We start from the raw sequence: 15,880 nt of genomic DNA on the forward strand, positions 1-15,880 counted from the left end.
GTCCTCCTGGCCCCAGGGGGGTCCAGAGATGCCATCCAAGAGCCAGGGCTGGAGTCAGGAACCTTAGGAATCTACCTGATGCTCTATTCAACTGTGGCTGAGCTGGCACCCAAGCCACAAGACAGAGAATCCTTCCCACTCTTCCCTCCCCTTTCCTCAAGTACAGGGGTCTCTCCCCGTGACCACTGCCACCCCAGGCCTGTGGTAAATACTGCCTGGCTATGTTCAGTCGAGGCCCAGGCTGCTTCAGTCAGCTTGTGGTGAATGCTGCCTGTACCTAGTCCCTCCCTTCCAGGCAGCAGGCTCCCCTCTGGCCCAGAGCAGGTCCAGAAATGCCATCAAGGAGCCAAAGTCTAGAATTGGGGACCCCAGGAGCCCATTTGATGCTCTACCCTACTTGGGCCTAGCTGGTACCAGGTTCTTAGGATTTTTGGTTCTTATTAAGGTGCTTTTCTGTGTGGACAGTTGTTTAATTTGGTGTTCCTGCAGGGGGACGAACGCTGGAGGCTTCTATTCAGCCATCTTGCTCTGCCTTCCCCTCATTGTCTTTTCTTGTCTTTTTCTTTTTTTCTGAGATGGAGTCTTGCTCTGTCACCCAGACAGGAGTGTAGTGGTGTGATCACAGCTCACTGCAGCCTCCACCTCCTGGGCTCAAGTAATCCTCCCATCTCAGCCCACCAAGCCGCTGGGATCACAGGCGTGTGCCACCACGCCTAAGTTTTTTTTTTTTTTTTTTGTGGAGATGGGGTCTTGCCATGTTGCCCAGGCTGGTGTCATACTTCTGGGATCAAGTGATCCTCCCACCTTGGCCTCCCAAAGTGTTGGGATTATAGATGTGAGCCACTGTGCCTGGGTCCATTGTGCCTTTCAATGACATATTTTAAAAAGTTTCCTGGCAGGTCCTTGGTTAAAGCTTCCTTCCGGGAATTGCTCTTTCCATAAATCATGGTAAGGAGGTTGTGCCCTCAGAAGCTGAGCCCACCCCGGCCCTCCTGGGTATGCGGAGAGCAAAGCCTCCTCTGCTGAGGAGTGAAGCCAGTTCCCTAAGGGCTGAGGGAGGACTGGAGAGATGCATGTTTTAGAGCAAGGGCGTAGTCTGTCCCTTTGGGCTTCTCAGAAGGCCATGATCACAGTGGCTGTTTTCTGGCCCCTGGGTCTCCCCTTGAGCTGAGGAGGAGATGTGGCCACCTGGTTAGGCTTGGAGATTGATGGCTTGGTCCCTGGATTTTTGAGGGTCTTATTTATTTTCTCAGGCTGAGTTCCCACCTGGTGGGAAGCACTGTGCAGGTTCCTGGGGACGCAGCCCTGCACAGCCCAGACTGGACTCCTTTCCCATGGAACTTACAACACACGGGAGAGGCAGAGAGATCCAAGTGCACAGAAAAACACATGAAGATTCAGCCCTGTCATCTTGTGCAAAGTGAGTTCCACATAATTCAATTATAAAATGAGAGATTGTGTTTCTGTGAGCTTCATAAAAATGAACTATTTCTCTGTCACAAAAGGTAAAGACAGTACACACGACACTGTGCATCGTAATCCTTACACTGAATTGAGAACATCTCGAATGGTCCTGAGGCTACCACTTTCTGGACACCGCATCTCCTCTCCGAAGACATGAGCTAGGGCTTTGCCTCATCTACACCAGGACTGGGTGCTGGCTATGGGAACAGCATGTGCAAAGGCCTAGAGCCCCATCTGTGTCTAGCCTGATTGGTGCCAGGTGAGGACGCCAGGACCATGAGCATCTCCTGGGCAAGGCTGCTCTTCTCGGGTAGCCCCAGCACCCAGCCTGGTGTCAACACACAGTAGGGCTCACAGGTATTTCTGGACTGAGGGAAGCTCTAAGCGGAGGTGCTCAAGGCCCAGGAGGCAGGCTGGCCTGGGAAACATCACTGCACTCCTTCCTGGCAGCATCTTCGTTTGTGCCTTGGCAGATGTTCCAGGAAAACTGGCCCACGCCCTTCTCGCAAGCCTTAAGACGGCTGCCTTTTGCCTGCATTTAAATGCAGTGTACCAAATGTCAGTTGGCCACTGACTCATAAGTTTTCTGAGGCCACACATGCCTTTGAAATGCTTGAGAGAGCACTTCTTACAGAAAATCTGTATACTGCACCCACCCAGTTAGATATGGAGTGTTCTGGGGTCCTCTCCGCTGGCCTGCCTGTGAGGTGGCCCAGCTGTAGAGCTCAGAGACCCCGGCTCCCACCCCACCTGACCCCTCTCTCTCCAGACTCTCTGATGCCTGCTGTGTCAGGTGTCCCAGCCTCCCCTGGGAGATCTCCCGACCAGGCTCTGCCTCTCTCCTGTGCCCATAGCTGGGCCGGGGGCAGCCTGTTCCCAGCAGACAGTCAGACCAGCCCCACCTGGTAACTTAGACTCCTAGACCCCAAACCTGAGGGGCTGCTGTGATGGCGCCCCCAGTAGCTCTCCCTGTCCCTCACTGGCTCTTCCTCCTCTGAGAGGCCTGGGAAGGTTCAGAGGCTCCAGATGCTGGAACACCCGCTTCCCTGCAGAGGCTCAGCCAGCCCGGCTCTCCCCTTCTCTGTGATCCCTGTGGTCCCACCCAGCTTGCTGGCTTCTAGTGAGCCAGCCCCGCTCTCCCCTTCTCTGTGATCCCTGTAGTCCCACCCAGCTTGCTGGCTTCTAATGTCACGAATGCCTCTGCTTTCACTTCGTCTCCCATCTTTGCTTTCTAGTCTGCACTGATCGTGACATTTCCACCATCTCTTGCTAGAACCCTGGACTCCCTTACCCCTCTGCCTTGCTCCTGCCCGGTGAACCCCTAGCCCTAGATGGCCCCAAGAGGGTGTCCTCCCCAGCAACTAGTCTGGCTGTTCTCCCTGCACTTCCCTCCCGCTTCCCTGTGCTCCCACGTCCCCTTTCCTCCCTCACTCCCAGGCTGTCTTCCATTTCCCAGGGACTAAGGGAGGTGAGAGGGACAGTGGCACTCTGAAAAAAGACCAGAGGCAGCAGGGGGCCGGGGAGGAAGAGACTCTGAAAGTGAGCAGTACTCAGCCGTACCCAGCAGGACTCAGGGTACTCAGTTGTATTCAGCAGGACTCAGAGTGCCCAGCCATACCCAGCAGGACTCAGGGGCCTGGCCGTATCCAGCAGGACTCAGGGTGCCCAGCATACTCAGCAGGACTCAGGGTGCCCAGCACACCCAGCAGGACTCAGGGTGCCCAGCATACTCAGCAGGACTCAGGGTGCCCAGCATACTCAGCAGGACTCAGGGTGCCCAGCACACCCAGCAGGATTCAGGGTGCCCAGCATACTCAGCAGACTCAGGGTTCTTGGCTGTACCCAGCAGGTCTCAGGGTTCTCGGCTGTACCAAGCAGGTCTCAAGGTTCTCGGCTATACCAAGCAGGTCTCAGGGTTCTTGGCTGTACCCGGCAGGTCTCAGGGCACCCGGCCATACCCGGCAGTACTTTAGAAATACTCAGTAGTACTTAGGGTGCTCTAGTGTGGACTTTGTCCCCCCAGTGCCTTTGGCTGAATTGGGTCCTCACAAAATTCACATATTGAAGTCCCAGCCCCCAGCCAGGACATCAGAATATGATTATACAGTTAACCCTTGAACAACAAGGGGTCAAGGACACCAACCCCCTTGTAGTCAAGACTCACATATGACTTTTGACTCCCCCCAAACTTAACTACTAATAGGCTACTATCGCCTGGAAGCCTTACCAATGACAAACAGTTGATGAACACATATTATGTATGCTATATGTATTATGTACTGTATTCCTACAACAAAGTAAGCTAAAGAAAATGTTATTAAAAGAAACAAAAGGAAGAGAAAATCTATGTATTAGTCATTAAGTGGAAGTGGATCCTCATCAAGGTCTCCATCCTCCCGGTCTTCATGCTGAGTAGGCTGCAAGAGGGGTGGGGGGTGGTGGGTCTTGCTGTCTCAGAGGCAGAAGAAAATCCGTATGTAAGTGGACTCACAAAGTTCAAACACATGTTGTTCCATAATCGCCTGTATTTGCAGACAGGGCCTTTACCGAGGTAATTAGGTTACCATGAGGCCATATGGGTGGGCCTTAATCCAGTATGACCAGTGTTCTTATGAGAAGAGGAAATGAGGGCATAGATTCGCACAGAGGAGAGTCTGGGTGAAGGCGCAGGGGAAGGCGCTTCTGCAAGGCAAGGAGAGAGGCCTCAGAAGAAACCAGCCATGAGGATGCCTTGATATCGGACTTACTTCCAGCCTCCAGAACTGTGAGGACATTTTTGCTGAGGCCTCTCAGTCAGTGGTGCTGCAAGCTGGAAGAAACCTCGGAGGTCATCTCATGATCCATCCACTTCTGTTTACTGATGGGGAGACGAGGCCAAGAGCGAGAGTGCAGGGCCACGAAACAGGTCAAAGACAGCACTCCCAGGCCAAGGATGGCTTCTTAGCCTGGCGGATGCCAGGACTGAGGTGCTGGAACAAGAGAAGCTAGGGGAGAGACAGGTGGGGTGCAGGTGGGAGGAGAGGGCACCCTCTCCTGGGGCAAGGCAGGTACAATGTGCTCAGGGGAGGAGGAACCTGAGGGAGCGCAGTTCGAGCTGCCTGCGTGTGCGTGTGCGTGTGCATGTGCGTGTGCGAGTGCGTGTGCATGTGCGTGTGCACGAGTGCGTGCTGGTGGTGTCGGGAGGGAAGGCAGGGAACAAGCGTTGTCTCTGCCTCCAGGAAGATGTGGTTGGCGGGGGTGGAAAGTGGCCCCTGGAGGTCTGACCAAGTTGCCTCCGGTGGCTCATGTCTGTAATCCCAGCACTTTGGGAGGCCGAAGTGGGAGGATTGCTTGAGCCCAGGAGTTCAAGACCAGACTGAGCAATATAATGAGACCCTGTCTCTACAAAAAAATTAAAAATTAGCCAAGTGTTGTGGCACACACCTGTGGTCTCAACTACTTGGAAGGCTGAGGTAGAAGGATTGCTTGAACTTTGGAAGTGGAGGGAGGTTGCAGTGAGCCGAGATGGCGCCACTGCATTCTAGCCTGGGTGATGAGCCTGTACTTCAGCCTGCACTCCAGCCTGGGCAAGACCCGCACCTCTCACCCCTGCCAAAAAAAAAGACTACTCTGGCTGCCGTGTGGAGGGCACCAGTAGAAACAGAGCAGCACCACCCTCAGCCTCATCTCACCTCCCTGAGCCATGCTTCACATAGAGGTGAAGGGTGATGGCAGCATGGCTCAGGGAGGTGAGATGGGGCTGGGAGTGGTGCTAGGATCCGAGATCCAGGGTGAGGGCAGAGTGAGCAGGAGGGGGAGGCTGATTGAATTGGGTGCAGTGGAGGCTGGGTGAGGGCCACTGACAGCAGGTGGATGGACTGGTCTGGAACCCAGAAGAAAGATCTGGGCAAGAGACTTAATTTGAGAATTAAGGCTAGGTTATAGGAGCAGACATGGCTAAGGGAATATATGCAGAGGAAAAAGAGAAGAGGCCTGAAATGGAACCCCTAGAAACACCTACGTTTATAGGATAACCTTTAGAGAAGGAGCCTCTTTGAGTTTTCTCATCTGTAAAATGGGTATAACTATGCAGGCCGTTGTAAGGATTAGAGAAGCTGATGTATATAGTGTTGGTGCTCCATTGATGGGACAGTCACATGCCACTGAACGTCAGGGACAAGTTCTGAGAAATGCATTATAAGACTATTTCATCACTGTGGGAACATCGTAGACTGTGTTCATGAAGCCTAGATGGTACAGCCTGCTTCGCACCTAGGCCACATGATAGAGCCTGTTGTTTCTAGGATACAAACCTGTACAGCATGTGACTGTACTGAACAGTGTAGGTGACTGTAACACAATGGCAAATATTTGGGCATCTAAACACAGAAAAGGTAGAGCAAAAATACGGTATTATAATCTGATGAGATCATCACCCTATGATGTGCATGACTGGATTTGTAACTATGACATGGTCCGCATTGCTCTTCCTCCTGTGCTACGTTGGCTGTTCCAGAGCTGTAGCCTGAGGACTGGGCTTCATTGCTGAATGCAGTCCTGTATCCAGACATTTGGTTCTGTTAATGCAGCCCAAAGCTGCACTTGGCTGCTGCTGAGCATGGGGTCAGCCAAGACCCCTGGATCTATGTGAAGCACGCCCTGCACCCAAGAACCCATGAGGCCCTCGTCATGGACCAGGCCCCGTGGCAGGAGCTGAGGGCAATTCTCAGACCTAGAATCGTCACTTGCCTTTTTCAGGCAAAGACAGGGAATTGATGGGCATCCTGAGGCTCCGTCCTTCAGTGCTCTGGGAGCCCAGGCAGCTGTCAGGAAAGGGACAAGGCCAGGGACTGGGAATGTGGAGGGAAGGGGCAGGTTTGAGGAGATCCTGGGTGATGAGAGAGGGACTCTCCAGGCTAGGGCATAGATGCTCTGGGTGCCCCTATCCCAGCCTCTTACATCTCTCAGTGAAGCCATGTCTGCTGCCCATGACAGGGAGTCTGGCTGTAACCATCTTTTGGAAGCTGGACGCCGGGCTAGTGGCAGTGGTTGGAGCAATGCTACCTCCTAGTGGTCTGATCTGCAAGTGCAGTCAATGGATGTGCCAGAGATCTCAGAGCTGCCCTCTGGGACCCCCACCCCACCTCTCCTGGGGTCACAGACTGCCTTTTGGTCAGCCTGTCTTAGTCTTGTCTGTAGCCACCTGTCAGCCTGCCTCCAGCTGTTTTTACCTTGGCATGTCCCTTCCGTTCTGGCTCATGTTAGCCGTTGCTCTGTGGCTGTCCGTTCCTCCGTGTCTCATTCCATCAGTTCCCGGCTCACCCTCTGCCGGGCCCTGGCTCTCTATTCTGCTTCTCACCTGTTTTGGACTTCTCCCTGCCCCCTATATCCCGTCCCTGTGTCCCCGAGCTGGGGTCATGCCTGGGGTTATGTCTGCCCTCTTCTTAACATTGAAGCTGGTTCTTGAGAAATACAGAGGCTTTTCTGCTTTTTCCAGGATGAGTCAGGAACTCCTGGAGTGAGAAGGGCTCAGGCCTCACCCAGCAGTGACCTCAGAGAGGGTGTGCAAGGTCAGAGGAGCCTCCAGCTGAGCTCAGCACTGTGACAAGAGACTTTCCAAAATACGCTTAAGGGTCTGGCCGGGGCTGGATGTGCTCCAGCAGGTGTCAGGGAAGAAGAATGAGCAAGCTGGCCGAGTCTGAGCCTGGCCCCGCCTAATATTGTCTCCTCCCTGAAGCCTCCCCTCCCTTCTGTGCTACCGCAGCTCTTAGGTCTGTGGCGTCCCATCCTGAAGCCACTGGTGCCATGTGATGGTTTGCATTTCAATTAATTAAAATTACATGAAATGAAAGACTTAGTTCCTCAGTCACACTAGCCACATTTCAGATGCTGAATGTCCACACATGGCTAGTGGCTGTTGACCATATTGAGTAGCACAGAAGAGAACATTAGCCGCATCACGGAAAGTTCCATTAGTCAGCACTGTCTTAGAATAATCTTTGGAAAACATCCCTTTCTTCTTATACTTTCCTACCCTCAGAGGGAGGATAGGATCATAATGTGTCCATCTCAGGATCCCTAGGGTCCAGCATGTCAGGTTATATACATTTGTTGGCTGGCTGGCTAGATGGATATATGGATGGATGGATGGATGGATGGGTGAAGGGAGGGAGGGAGAGAGAGATGGGTATATGGGTGGATAGATGGGTGGGTAGATAAATAGATGGATGATGGATGGATGGATATATAGATGAATAGGTGGATGGTGGGTGGGTGGAAAGATGGATAGGTAGATGAATAGATGGATGAATGATGGATAATGGATGGATATATGGATGGATATATAGATGGATGGATATATAGGTGGATGAGTGGGTGGATGGGTGGGTGGATATATGGATGGATGGATGGGTGGGTGGGTGGATGGTTGGATAAATGAATGGATAGATGGATGGATGAGTGGATGGATGGATGGGTGGGTGGTTGGACATGTGGGTGAGTAGATGAATGGATGGATGGATATATGGATGGATATATGGATGGATGGATGGATAGATGGAAGCTTGAATTCCCTAACTTCTATGCCATGGAAATCCCAGGGGGACCCAGGAAGTGGGCAGAGTTCCCTCTGAACTGGCCAGATGAGCTGGTCTGTGGAGATGTTGCTCCGCTCCAGGTTCTGCAAATGAACAGAGGGCCTTTGATGACCCTCTGCCTGAAAACTTGAACTTGTGAGTAGCTCTCAGGGGACTTAGAGCTACAGAGCTTGGAGGTTTCTGCAGGTAAAGCGAAGGACTGAAGGGCCAGCTGTGGAGACTTCCTGTTTCAGGGCGAGCACCTAGCTGTGTCTAGGGTGAAAGTAGCCAAGGTGGCTGGGAGTGGATGAGCTGGAGGAAGGGTAGCCAGATCCAGGCCTCAGGGATGGGCTGTCTGGGCTCACCCTTCTGCAGCTTGAACCCCAAGGAGTGGGGCCAGGTTCTGGAAGAGGGATGGGGCAGCTGCGAGGCTTGAGTCCAGCTCAGTCAAGGGCAGACAGGAGTTGAGGCCGACCTGGGAGGAACCCTTCCCAACACAAACTGTCACCAGCAGCTGGACCTGGTCAGCCAGAGTGGTAGTGGTCTGATCCAGAGCAGGAGTCTGATCCAGCAGGAGCAGGAGCTCAGTGGCAGCCTCTGTTCTATCCCCGCGGGCTGCTCTCCTCTCAGTACTCCGGAAGGCTCCTGAGCAAACTTGCTGCCTTGTTTGGACTACTCTGAAGGGGAAAGGATCTGCTCATCCCTGGGCAGGAGAGAGGGTGGTGCAGGCCATAGTTAATTCACAGACACCTGCTGAGCACTCACTGGCTGCCAGGCGTGTGTCAGGGCCGGGGGGTCTGTGTTGAGGATGCCACAGTCTTGCCCTGGAGAATACCTGACCCTAGCAGACGTCACATGACCCAGAGCTACAGAAGAGCAGAGGAAGGAATGAAGAGGGTGGGACTGTGGCTTCGCAGGGGCACGGCTTGCAGAGGCCAGTGTGCCGATTCTGCAGCCTCACTGTGCAGGTTCCACTTACAGATAGATGGTAGTAGCACCACGGGCAAATTACTTGGCCTTTTGTGATTCCTATTTGTTTGTTTGTGTTTTTAAAATCTACAATGCTCGATAGTAAAGTAATAGTGTGGAACCCATAGAGCTGTTGTGAGTTCATTCATGAGAAGTGTTCAGAATGGTGCCTGGTACACAGTAAGCATTATATAAATCCATGCTCTTAGCATTACGGAGCTACCCCTCTCACCTTTGGTTCTATTGGATTGATCAGACACCTTCTTCCCCAGGGAGGTAGCTGGAGGGGAGCAGCAGTGGCGTGAGGGGAGGAGAAAAAGTGGAGGTTTGGGTGCTGCAAGTGTTCCTGCTTTTCTGAACCTCATCCCTTGTCTAGGGGTGAAGAGAGGTGGGCAAGGGGAAAGCCCAGGTGTCAGGACCCGCCATGATCTCCAGGGACCAATGCACAGCATTGTCTGGGCTAGGGAGGACGCTGGCCTTCCCGGGTCCTCTAGTCCAGAGAGGGAAAGAAGCACAAGAGGGCACAATGAGTTCTTTCCTTTTTATTTTATTTTATTTTATTTTTTTTTAGAAAGGATCTCCTTCTGTTGCCCGGGTTGGAATGCAGTGGTGTGATCACAGCTCACAGCAGCCTCAAACTCTTGGGTTCAAGCGATCCTCCTGCCTCAGCCTCCCAAAGTGCTGGGATTACAGGCATGTGCCACTGAGCTCAGCCTTCTTTCCTTTTTAAATTTCCAAAGCATATATGCTCCATGTTACATGTTCAAAAAGCATAGTTCAAAAAACATAAAAAGCACGCAATGAAAGCCTCCCTCTGAAATCCCTTCTGCCTCATCAACCCCCCTCAACCCTTCCTGCAAAACCTAGTTCTTGAGATTAAACACCATTAATAATTTAGAGTGCATCCTTTCCAGGCCTTATGCATATTTTAATAATCTAAACACACACGTGCATACATACCATTTTGTATAAAAAGAAAGGAAAGAAAATTATATAATATTACACACATTATTCTGCAACTTGATTTTCCACCCATGATATGCCATGGAAATCCTTTCATGTTAGTACGTCTGGACCACTTCATGGCTTTTACTGCTTCAGAGTATTCGATCGTGTGGATGTATTATAATTTTTAAAAACCACTTACCCAGTAATGGACACTTAGGTGGTTTCCCATCTTTTGAGATTGCTAACAATTCTGCCGTGAGCATCCCTGCATATGCAGCTGTGTCTGTATGCAAGTGTTACCGAGACTGAATTCCCCAAGAGGAATTGCAGAGTGACAGAGAATGTGCATTTTAAAAGGTGATGGGTAGTAGGTAGGCATATTTTTAGGGTTTGTATCAAACTTCCATGGGAACCCCTGTATGTCCAGGGAGTGGGCAAGCCGTGTCACGTGGGGAGCACAATGCTGGTGACCCAAGTCTCCACACTGTCAGGCTGTTGGGCCCACTTGACATGGGACCACTGCCCCCTGCCTCCCAGCACATATTTATTGCACCTTTGCTTCCTTCCCATGGGCCTGATGCTACCTGGGAATCCTCCTGAATCTCCATAGCCCATTCATTTCCTCTTGCGGTGACATATCTGTTCTGTCCCTGTGCTCTTCCCTGGAGCCTCCATTTCTACTCTCAGCTGATGATGTCACTTCCTGTCTCACTGAGGAAATAGAAGCCACTGGGAGAGAATGTCCATGGTCCCCACCCCCACACCACACACCTGCTTGCATCTGCCTGGGTCTTCTGCTTCCTTCCTGGGCTGAGGCAACCCCTCCACTCTGTATGACCAGATCTTCAAAAAAAATTATTATTGAGATATAACTCATACTCCATGAAATTCACCCCTTTAAAGTGTACAATTTAGTGCTTTTTAGCGTATTCACAGAGTTGTGTAACCTTTATCGCCACCTAATTCCAGAACGTTTTCATCCCCACAGGAAACCCCGTTCCCATTAGCAGTCAGTCCCCATTCCCCCTCCCTGGTCCCTGGAGACCTCTGAACTATGCTGTCTCTGAAGAAATCTAGTCTCTCCAGACTCACCTGTTCTAGACATAAATGGAGTCACACACCATGTGGTCTTTCGCGACTGGCTTCTTTCACTTGGCATTTTGTACTCATGGGTCATCCATGTTGTAGCCTGTATCAGAACTTTGTTCTTTTTTATGGCTGAATAATATTCCATTGTATGGGTAGACTACATTTTGTTTATCCATGCGTCAGTTGATAGACATTGGTGTGGTTTCTACTTTTTGGCTCTTATAGACAATGCTGTTATGAATATTTGTGTGCACGTTTTTGTGTGGCTGTATATTTCTAGTTCTCTTAGGTACATACTTAGGAGTAGAATTGCTGGGTCATATGGTAACTGCAGGTTTAACTTTTAGAAGAACTGCCAAACTGTTATCCAAAGTAGCTGTATCATTTTACATTCCCACCAGCAGGGCCTGGGGGTTCCAGTTTCTCCCCGTTCTTGTGATTGCCTGGCGTTCCATTCTAGCCCTCTGGTGGGTGTGAAGTGCATCTCCTCTGGAAGCACAGTCAGATCTTCTCACCTGCTTGAGGACAGCACTCTCATATTTCTCCCTGACCTCTCCTTCGATACATTTATCCCTTTGTACCCCAATCACCCGTCAGCATGGAGGCAAGCTCTTATTTTTTCCCGCCTTAAAGAAACCTCTCTTGACCCACGGCCCCTCCAGCTAGCTCCCCATCTCTCTTCTCTCTTTTACAGCAAAACCCCACAGAAAAATTGTCTCAACTTGTCTCTGATTTCTCTCTTTTCATTCTCCTTTGAACGTACTCTTGTCAGACTTTTATCCCCACTCTGACCACAATCAAGGTCACCAGTGACCTCTACATTGCTAACCCCAGGGGATCTTTCTCAGCCCTGACTTAAGGATCAGTGGCTTTTTATGTGGTTGGTCGCTTCCTCCTCCTTTCTGACTCGGGTTCCTGGGAGCTCCCCTTTCTGGTGTCCTCTCCTTCGCTGGCTCCTCCTTCTCATTCTCCCCAATTCCTCAACATCTTCCTGATCTGGAAATGTCAGAGGGCCCTGGGGCTCTGTCCTTGGTCCCTTTGCTCTGCTTTCAGAGTGTCTGATATCTCATCCAGTCTCACTCTGAATGTCACCCAAGTCCTGACAACTTGCGGATTGTAGCTCTAGGCAGGGCCTCTCCTCTGAGCTCCACAGTCATTTATCGACAGCCCCTGTGACATTTCCCCTGGCAACTCTGACCGTCAATTCCCAAATGGAACTCCTGACTTTCTCCCATTGAGCCTGCCAATCCCACAGCTCAGCAAAAGACAGTACTGGGACAGCTTCTTTCTCTACCTAAGGCCAAGGCCTTGGCATCGTCCTTGACTCCTCTCTCTCTTACACCTGGGAGAATCCTGCCATTTTCACCTCCCCACTGTCTTTGCTACCCCAGGGCCAAGGTGCTTGGAGGTTGCAGTAGACCCCTAACTGATGTCTGTTTCCACCCTTGACCCCACGGTCTGTTCTCAACACAGTGCCCAGAGAGATCCTCTTAAAACACAAGCTAGTTACGCCATCCCGCTGCTCAGAGCCCGGCGATGAAGCCCCATGTCATGGAGGCAAAGCCCTCATGATGGCCCACAGGGTCCTTCAGGGTCTGCCTCCACCCCTGCCCTCTCCAGCCTCCACATAATCCTCAGGGCCTTTTTCTGTTCTTCAGACCCTCCAGGCAGGCCTTGGGCCTTCGCACTTGCTGTGCCTGCTGTCTGGGATGCCCTAGCTCAGAAGTCTGCTCAACTCTCTCCTCGTCTCCTCCCAGGCTTTACGCAAATGTCACTGCCTGAGTGAGACCATGTCTGGCCACTTTGTGTAAAACCACAGCCTCCCCAACACTACTCACCGCTTCCGGCTTTATTTTTCTCCTGGGTGCTTATCCCTCTAATACACCGTCTGTTTTACGTGTTGACCTTACTTATGCATTACCTCTTTCCCCCATTAGGATGTAATCTCTGCAAGGGCAGGGCTTTTAGTCTGTTTCTTTACTGCTGTATACCCAACCTCTAACATCACTCCTGTCCCAAGGGAGGTGCTGAGTCAATATTTGCTGGATGCCTGATTCAAGGCCTGCGGTCTGGAAGTTCTCCGATGGTGGAGCGGCCCCTACGGCCACGCCGAGGCCGGCCAGGAGGTGGCGCTGTGACTGCAGAAATGGCGGGCTCCGGCTGCCCGGCCTCTTCTCAGGAATGCACCTGGGACTCCGGCTTCGGAGGCAACGCGCTGCGGGTGGGGGGCGCGGAGGTGCGGCCATGTGCGCCCCCAGGTCAACCTGCTGCTTTTCTCATCTCTGGCAGGACTCCGGGGAACCTGTGCTTATTTCTGGGCTGGTGAGGGTTACCAACACCACCCTGATCCCAGGCCCGGTGACGTCTGCACAGGGCAGCCTCAGGAAGCCAAGTGGATTTGATTGGACGCCCGAGTCTTTCCTGGGCCCTGGGACAGGGGTGAGGCTTTCGTGCCCACCTGCTCTTGCTCTCAGCCATGGGACCTGTTCTGCCCTGGCCTGCATCCAGCTCTGAGCCTCGTCAGCAGCCAGGAGAGGCCCTCGGCTCAGCGCTCCTCTCAGCTGGCTTTTGGAGGTGCCAGCGAGGATGCTGCAGTTCCTGGCCCTGTTTCTTGTCGGCTGGGTGACCTTGGGCAAGTGCTGAGCCTCAGTGTTGCCATCTGTTCGATGGGAGAGACATGCCTGCCTTGATGGTCGTGGGGAAGGTTAGATAAACTTGTAAAACCGCATTTGGTTCTGGGCAGGCGCAGAGCAGGTGCCCTTGGCCAGTGCCAGCTCCCACTGAGGCAGTGGGCAGTGCCAGGGCTGGCTGGGCGTTGGGGTCCGACCCAAGGGGCTGCCCCAGGCCCCGCATGTTCATGCATTCACTCCGACACCTGTGCAACGCGGCTCCCAAGTGCCTGGTGCTGTGTAGGGGATTGAGGGAACCATAGGGATGAAAAAGACTTTGCCCCTGTGTTCCAGAAGCTGAGAACTAATGGGAGAGACAGGAATAATCCTACGTGAAACAAAGTTAAGTAACAAAGATGAGACAAAGCACAAGAGATGTGGGCAGGCTGCTGGTGATAAATGCCCAGCGAGCAGGACAGACAGGAAGTGCTTCCAGCCCCGCCAGAGGAGCAATGGGCTGTGTGGTCCAGAGAGGTCACTGCCAGGCTTGGGGCCGGCAGGCAGGCAGAGGTCATGGCCGTGGCTGTGGAGGCAACCAGCCTGCAATGAGGCCCGCTGCACCTCTTTCCCCCACTGATGTCCTCTCCCCACGGCCTGGTCTTGGGCTGGTTTCCAGAGGCTGCTCCTTACTGTGATCCAGGGTTCAGGCTTTTGAAAGGAAGGGTGGGCTGGAGGGTGTCTGCTGCCTGCCCGGGACTGGGACTGGGGCTGGCACCAGCCGAGGCCCCCTGGAATCTGACCTGGCCCTTGACCAGAGAAGGTTCCAGGGATGGTGCTGTCCATGGACATCGCAGAGTGGGAAGGCACCCTGAGACAAGGACACCTGGACCCACTGAGCATTGGTTGGGGTGGGGATGGGTGAGCTCGTACCACTGGGATGGGAGGTCCTCCCCTGGGAACAGGGGTCAGTTAGGACACTTCTGCTGGACTCTGAAGATGGCGAGCATGATGACGGATATCACCACCCTGCCTGCAAAGTCCTAGTGTAACTTCTGGGAAACAAAACTGCCAAGAGCCTGTGAAAGCTGCTACATCTAGGGGATGAGAAAAAATGCAGAGGTCGTGGGCACGGTTTCCTGGTGAGACCTCCAGCACCATGTCCAATCAACCTGTGGCCCACTTTCCTCCAATGCATTTTCCAGGTTATGCCCAGGCAGGAAGCTGTCAGGATCTTGGGTTAGCATGGGGTGAGTCTTGGGGAGGGTGGAATGGCTCCAACACCCTCCAACCCTTCGCCTTCACAGACCTGTGGCTACCATCCCTGCCAACATCAGTGCAGTGCCCAGCCTGCGGCCAACTTCCTGTGCCAAATCTTAGACCTGCTGCCTCCACCCTTCTTCCCACCTTCCCCCCTCTTTTACCTTGGTCCTCTCAGTTTCCCCGAGGGGGAGATTGAGACAGCTGGGAAGGACCCAGGAGCCCAGGTTGCTTCTCATCACCAGAGATCCTGTCCTGCCAATGCTCGCCCCTCCAAGCTGCTGTCTCTGGGTCTCCTTCTGCCAGGGATGCTGTCATCGTGGGTGGCCCGGCAGGCACTGGGCAGAGAGGCCCAGGCTGGTCCTGGAGGGTCTGCTGCCTCTGCCCCTCCCGCCTGTCTGGACTTGGTGCTCAGCTCTGCCCACGTCCTGGTGTGGCCCAGCTGCCTGCCTGGCACAGAGGACCACTGCTGGGTCTGTGGCTGGGACACGCACCCTCCCTCATGGCACCCTCCCTCATGGCACAAAGCACAGCGAGCGCTCACTTAGATTAATTAATCTGCTGCCCAGCCTGCTCCTCCGACCCATCTTTTATTCATGGACAAGCAGCGCTTTCTGCTTTACCAGGACTCGGGCATCAATATTTCATCCTTGCTTCGCATGCCAGCTTCCTGCTCCCTCCCTCCTGCAGCTCTAGGACCCACAAGGTGCTAGGACCTGGGGCACACTGGCAGCGCCTGGCTCAGCCTGGATGCCAGGAGGGCCTCTTAGGCCTCTCGACTGCCTTCCATGCACCAGAAGCCTTTGTGAGTCAGCAAGCTGGGGAAGCAAGGCAGAGTGGCCGGGCATGGAGGAGGGGGTCCCAGGAATCTGAGAGGTGCGGGGGGCCTGGTCTGGGGGAGGCTGGGGTGGCTGGTCCAGTCCTGCCTTGGTGTTGCTGGGTTGTCAGGATCAGAGCTGAGGGCTGCGAAGTGCCAGGTACAGGTCCTGC

At 53.1% G+C, this 15,880-nt stretch overlaps 1 protein-coding gene across 14 annotated transcripts in view; it reads left to right on the forward strand.

Moving 5' to 3' along the window:
* LOC129048798 (uncharacterized) overlaps nt 1-15,880 on the forward strand; it is a 163,639-nt gene that overhangs the window by 88,553 nt on the left and 59,206 nt on the right. For 11 of the 14 annotated variants that reach the window (XR_010135595.1, XR_010135607.1, XR_010135583.1 and 8 more), the window contains one exon: nt 1,254-1,420. Coding sequence is in view for 3 of the 14 variants with exons in the window: in XM_063711467.1 (XP_063567537.1) it covers nt 1,254-1,420 (167 nt within the window). In the remaining 11 variants the exon portion in view is untranslated. Of the gene's footprint in view, nt 1-1,253; nt 1,421-1,505; nt 3,779-15,880 lie in introns of those variants that run through there. The other 3 variants (XR_010135588.1, XR_010135611.1, XM_063711466.1) reach the window with 1 other exon arrangement.

Source organism: Pongo abelii, chromosome 9, assembly GCF_028885655.2.
Source record: "Pongo abelii isolate AG06213 chromosome 9, NHGRI_mPonAbe1-v2.0_pri, whole genome shotgun sequence".
Taxonomy (NCBI): Eukaryota; Metazoa; Chordata; class Mammalia; order Primates; family Hominidae; genus Pongo; species Pongo abelii.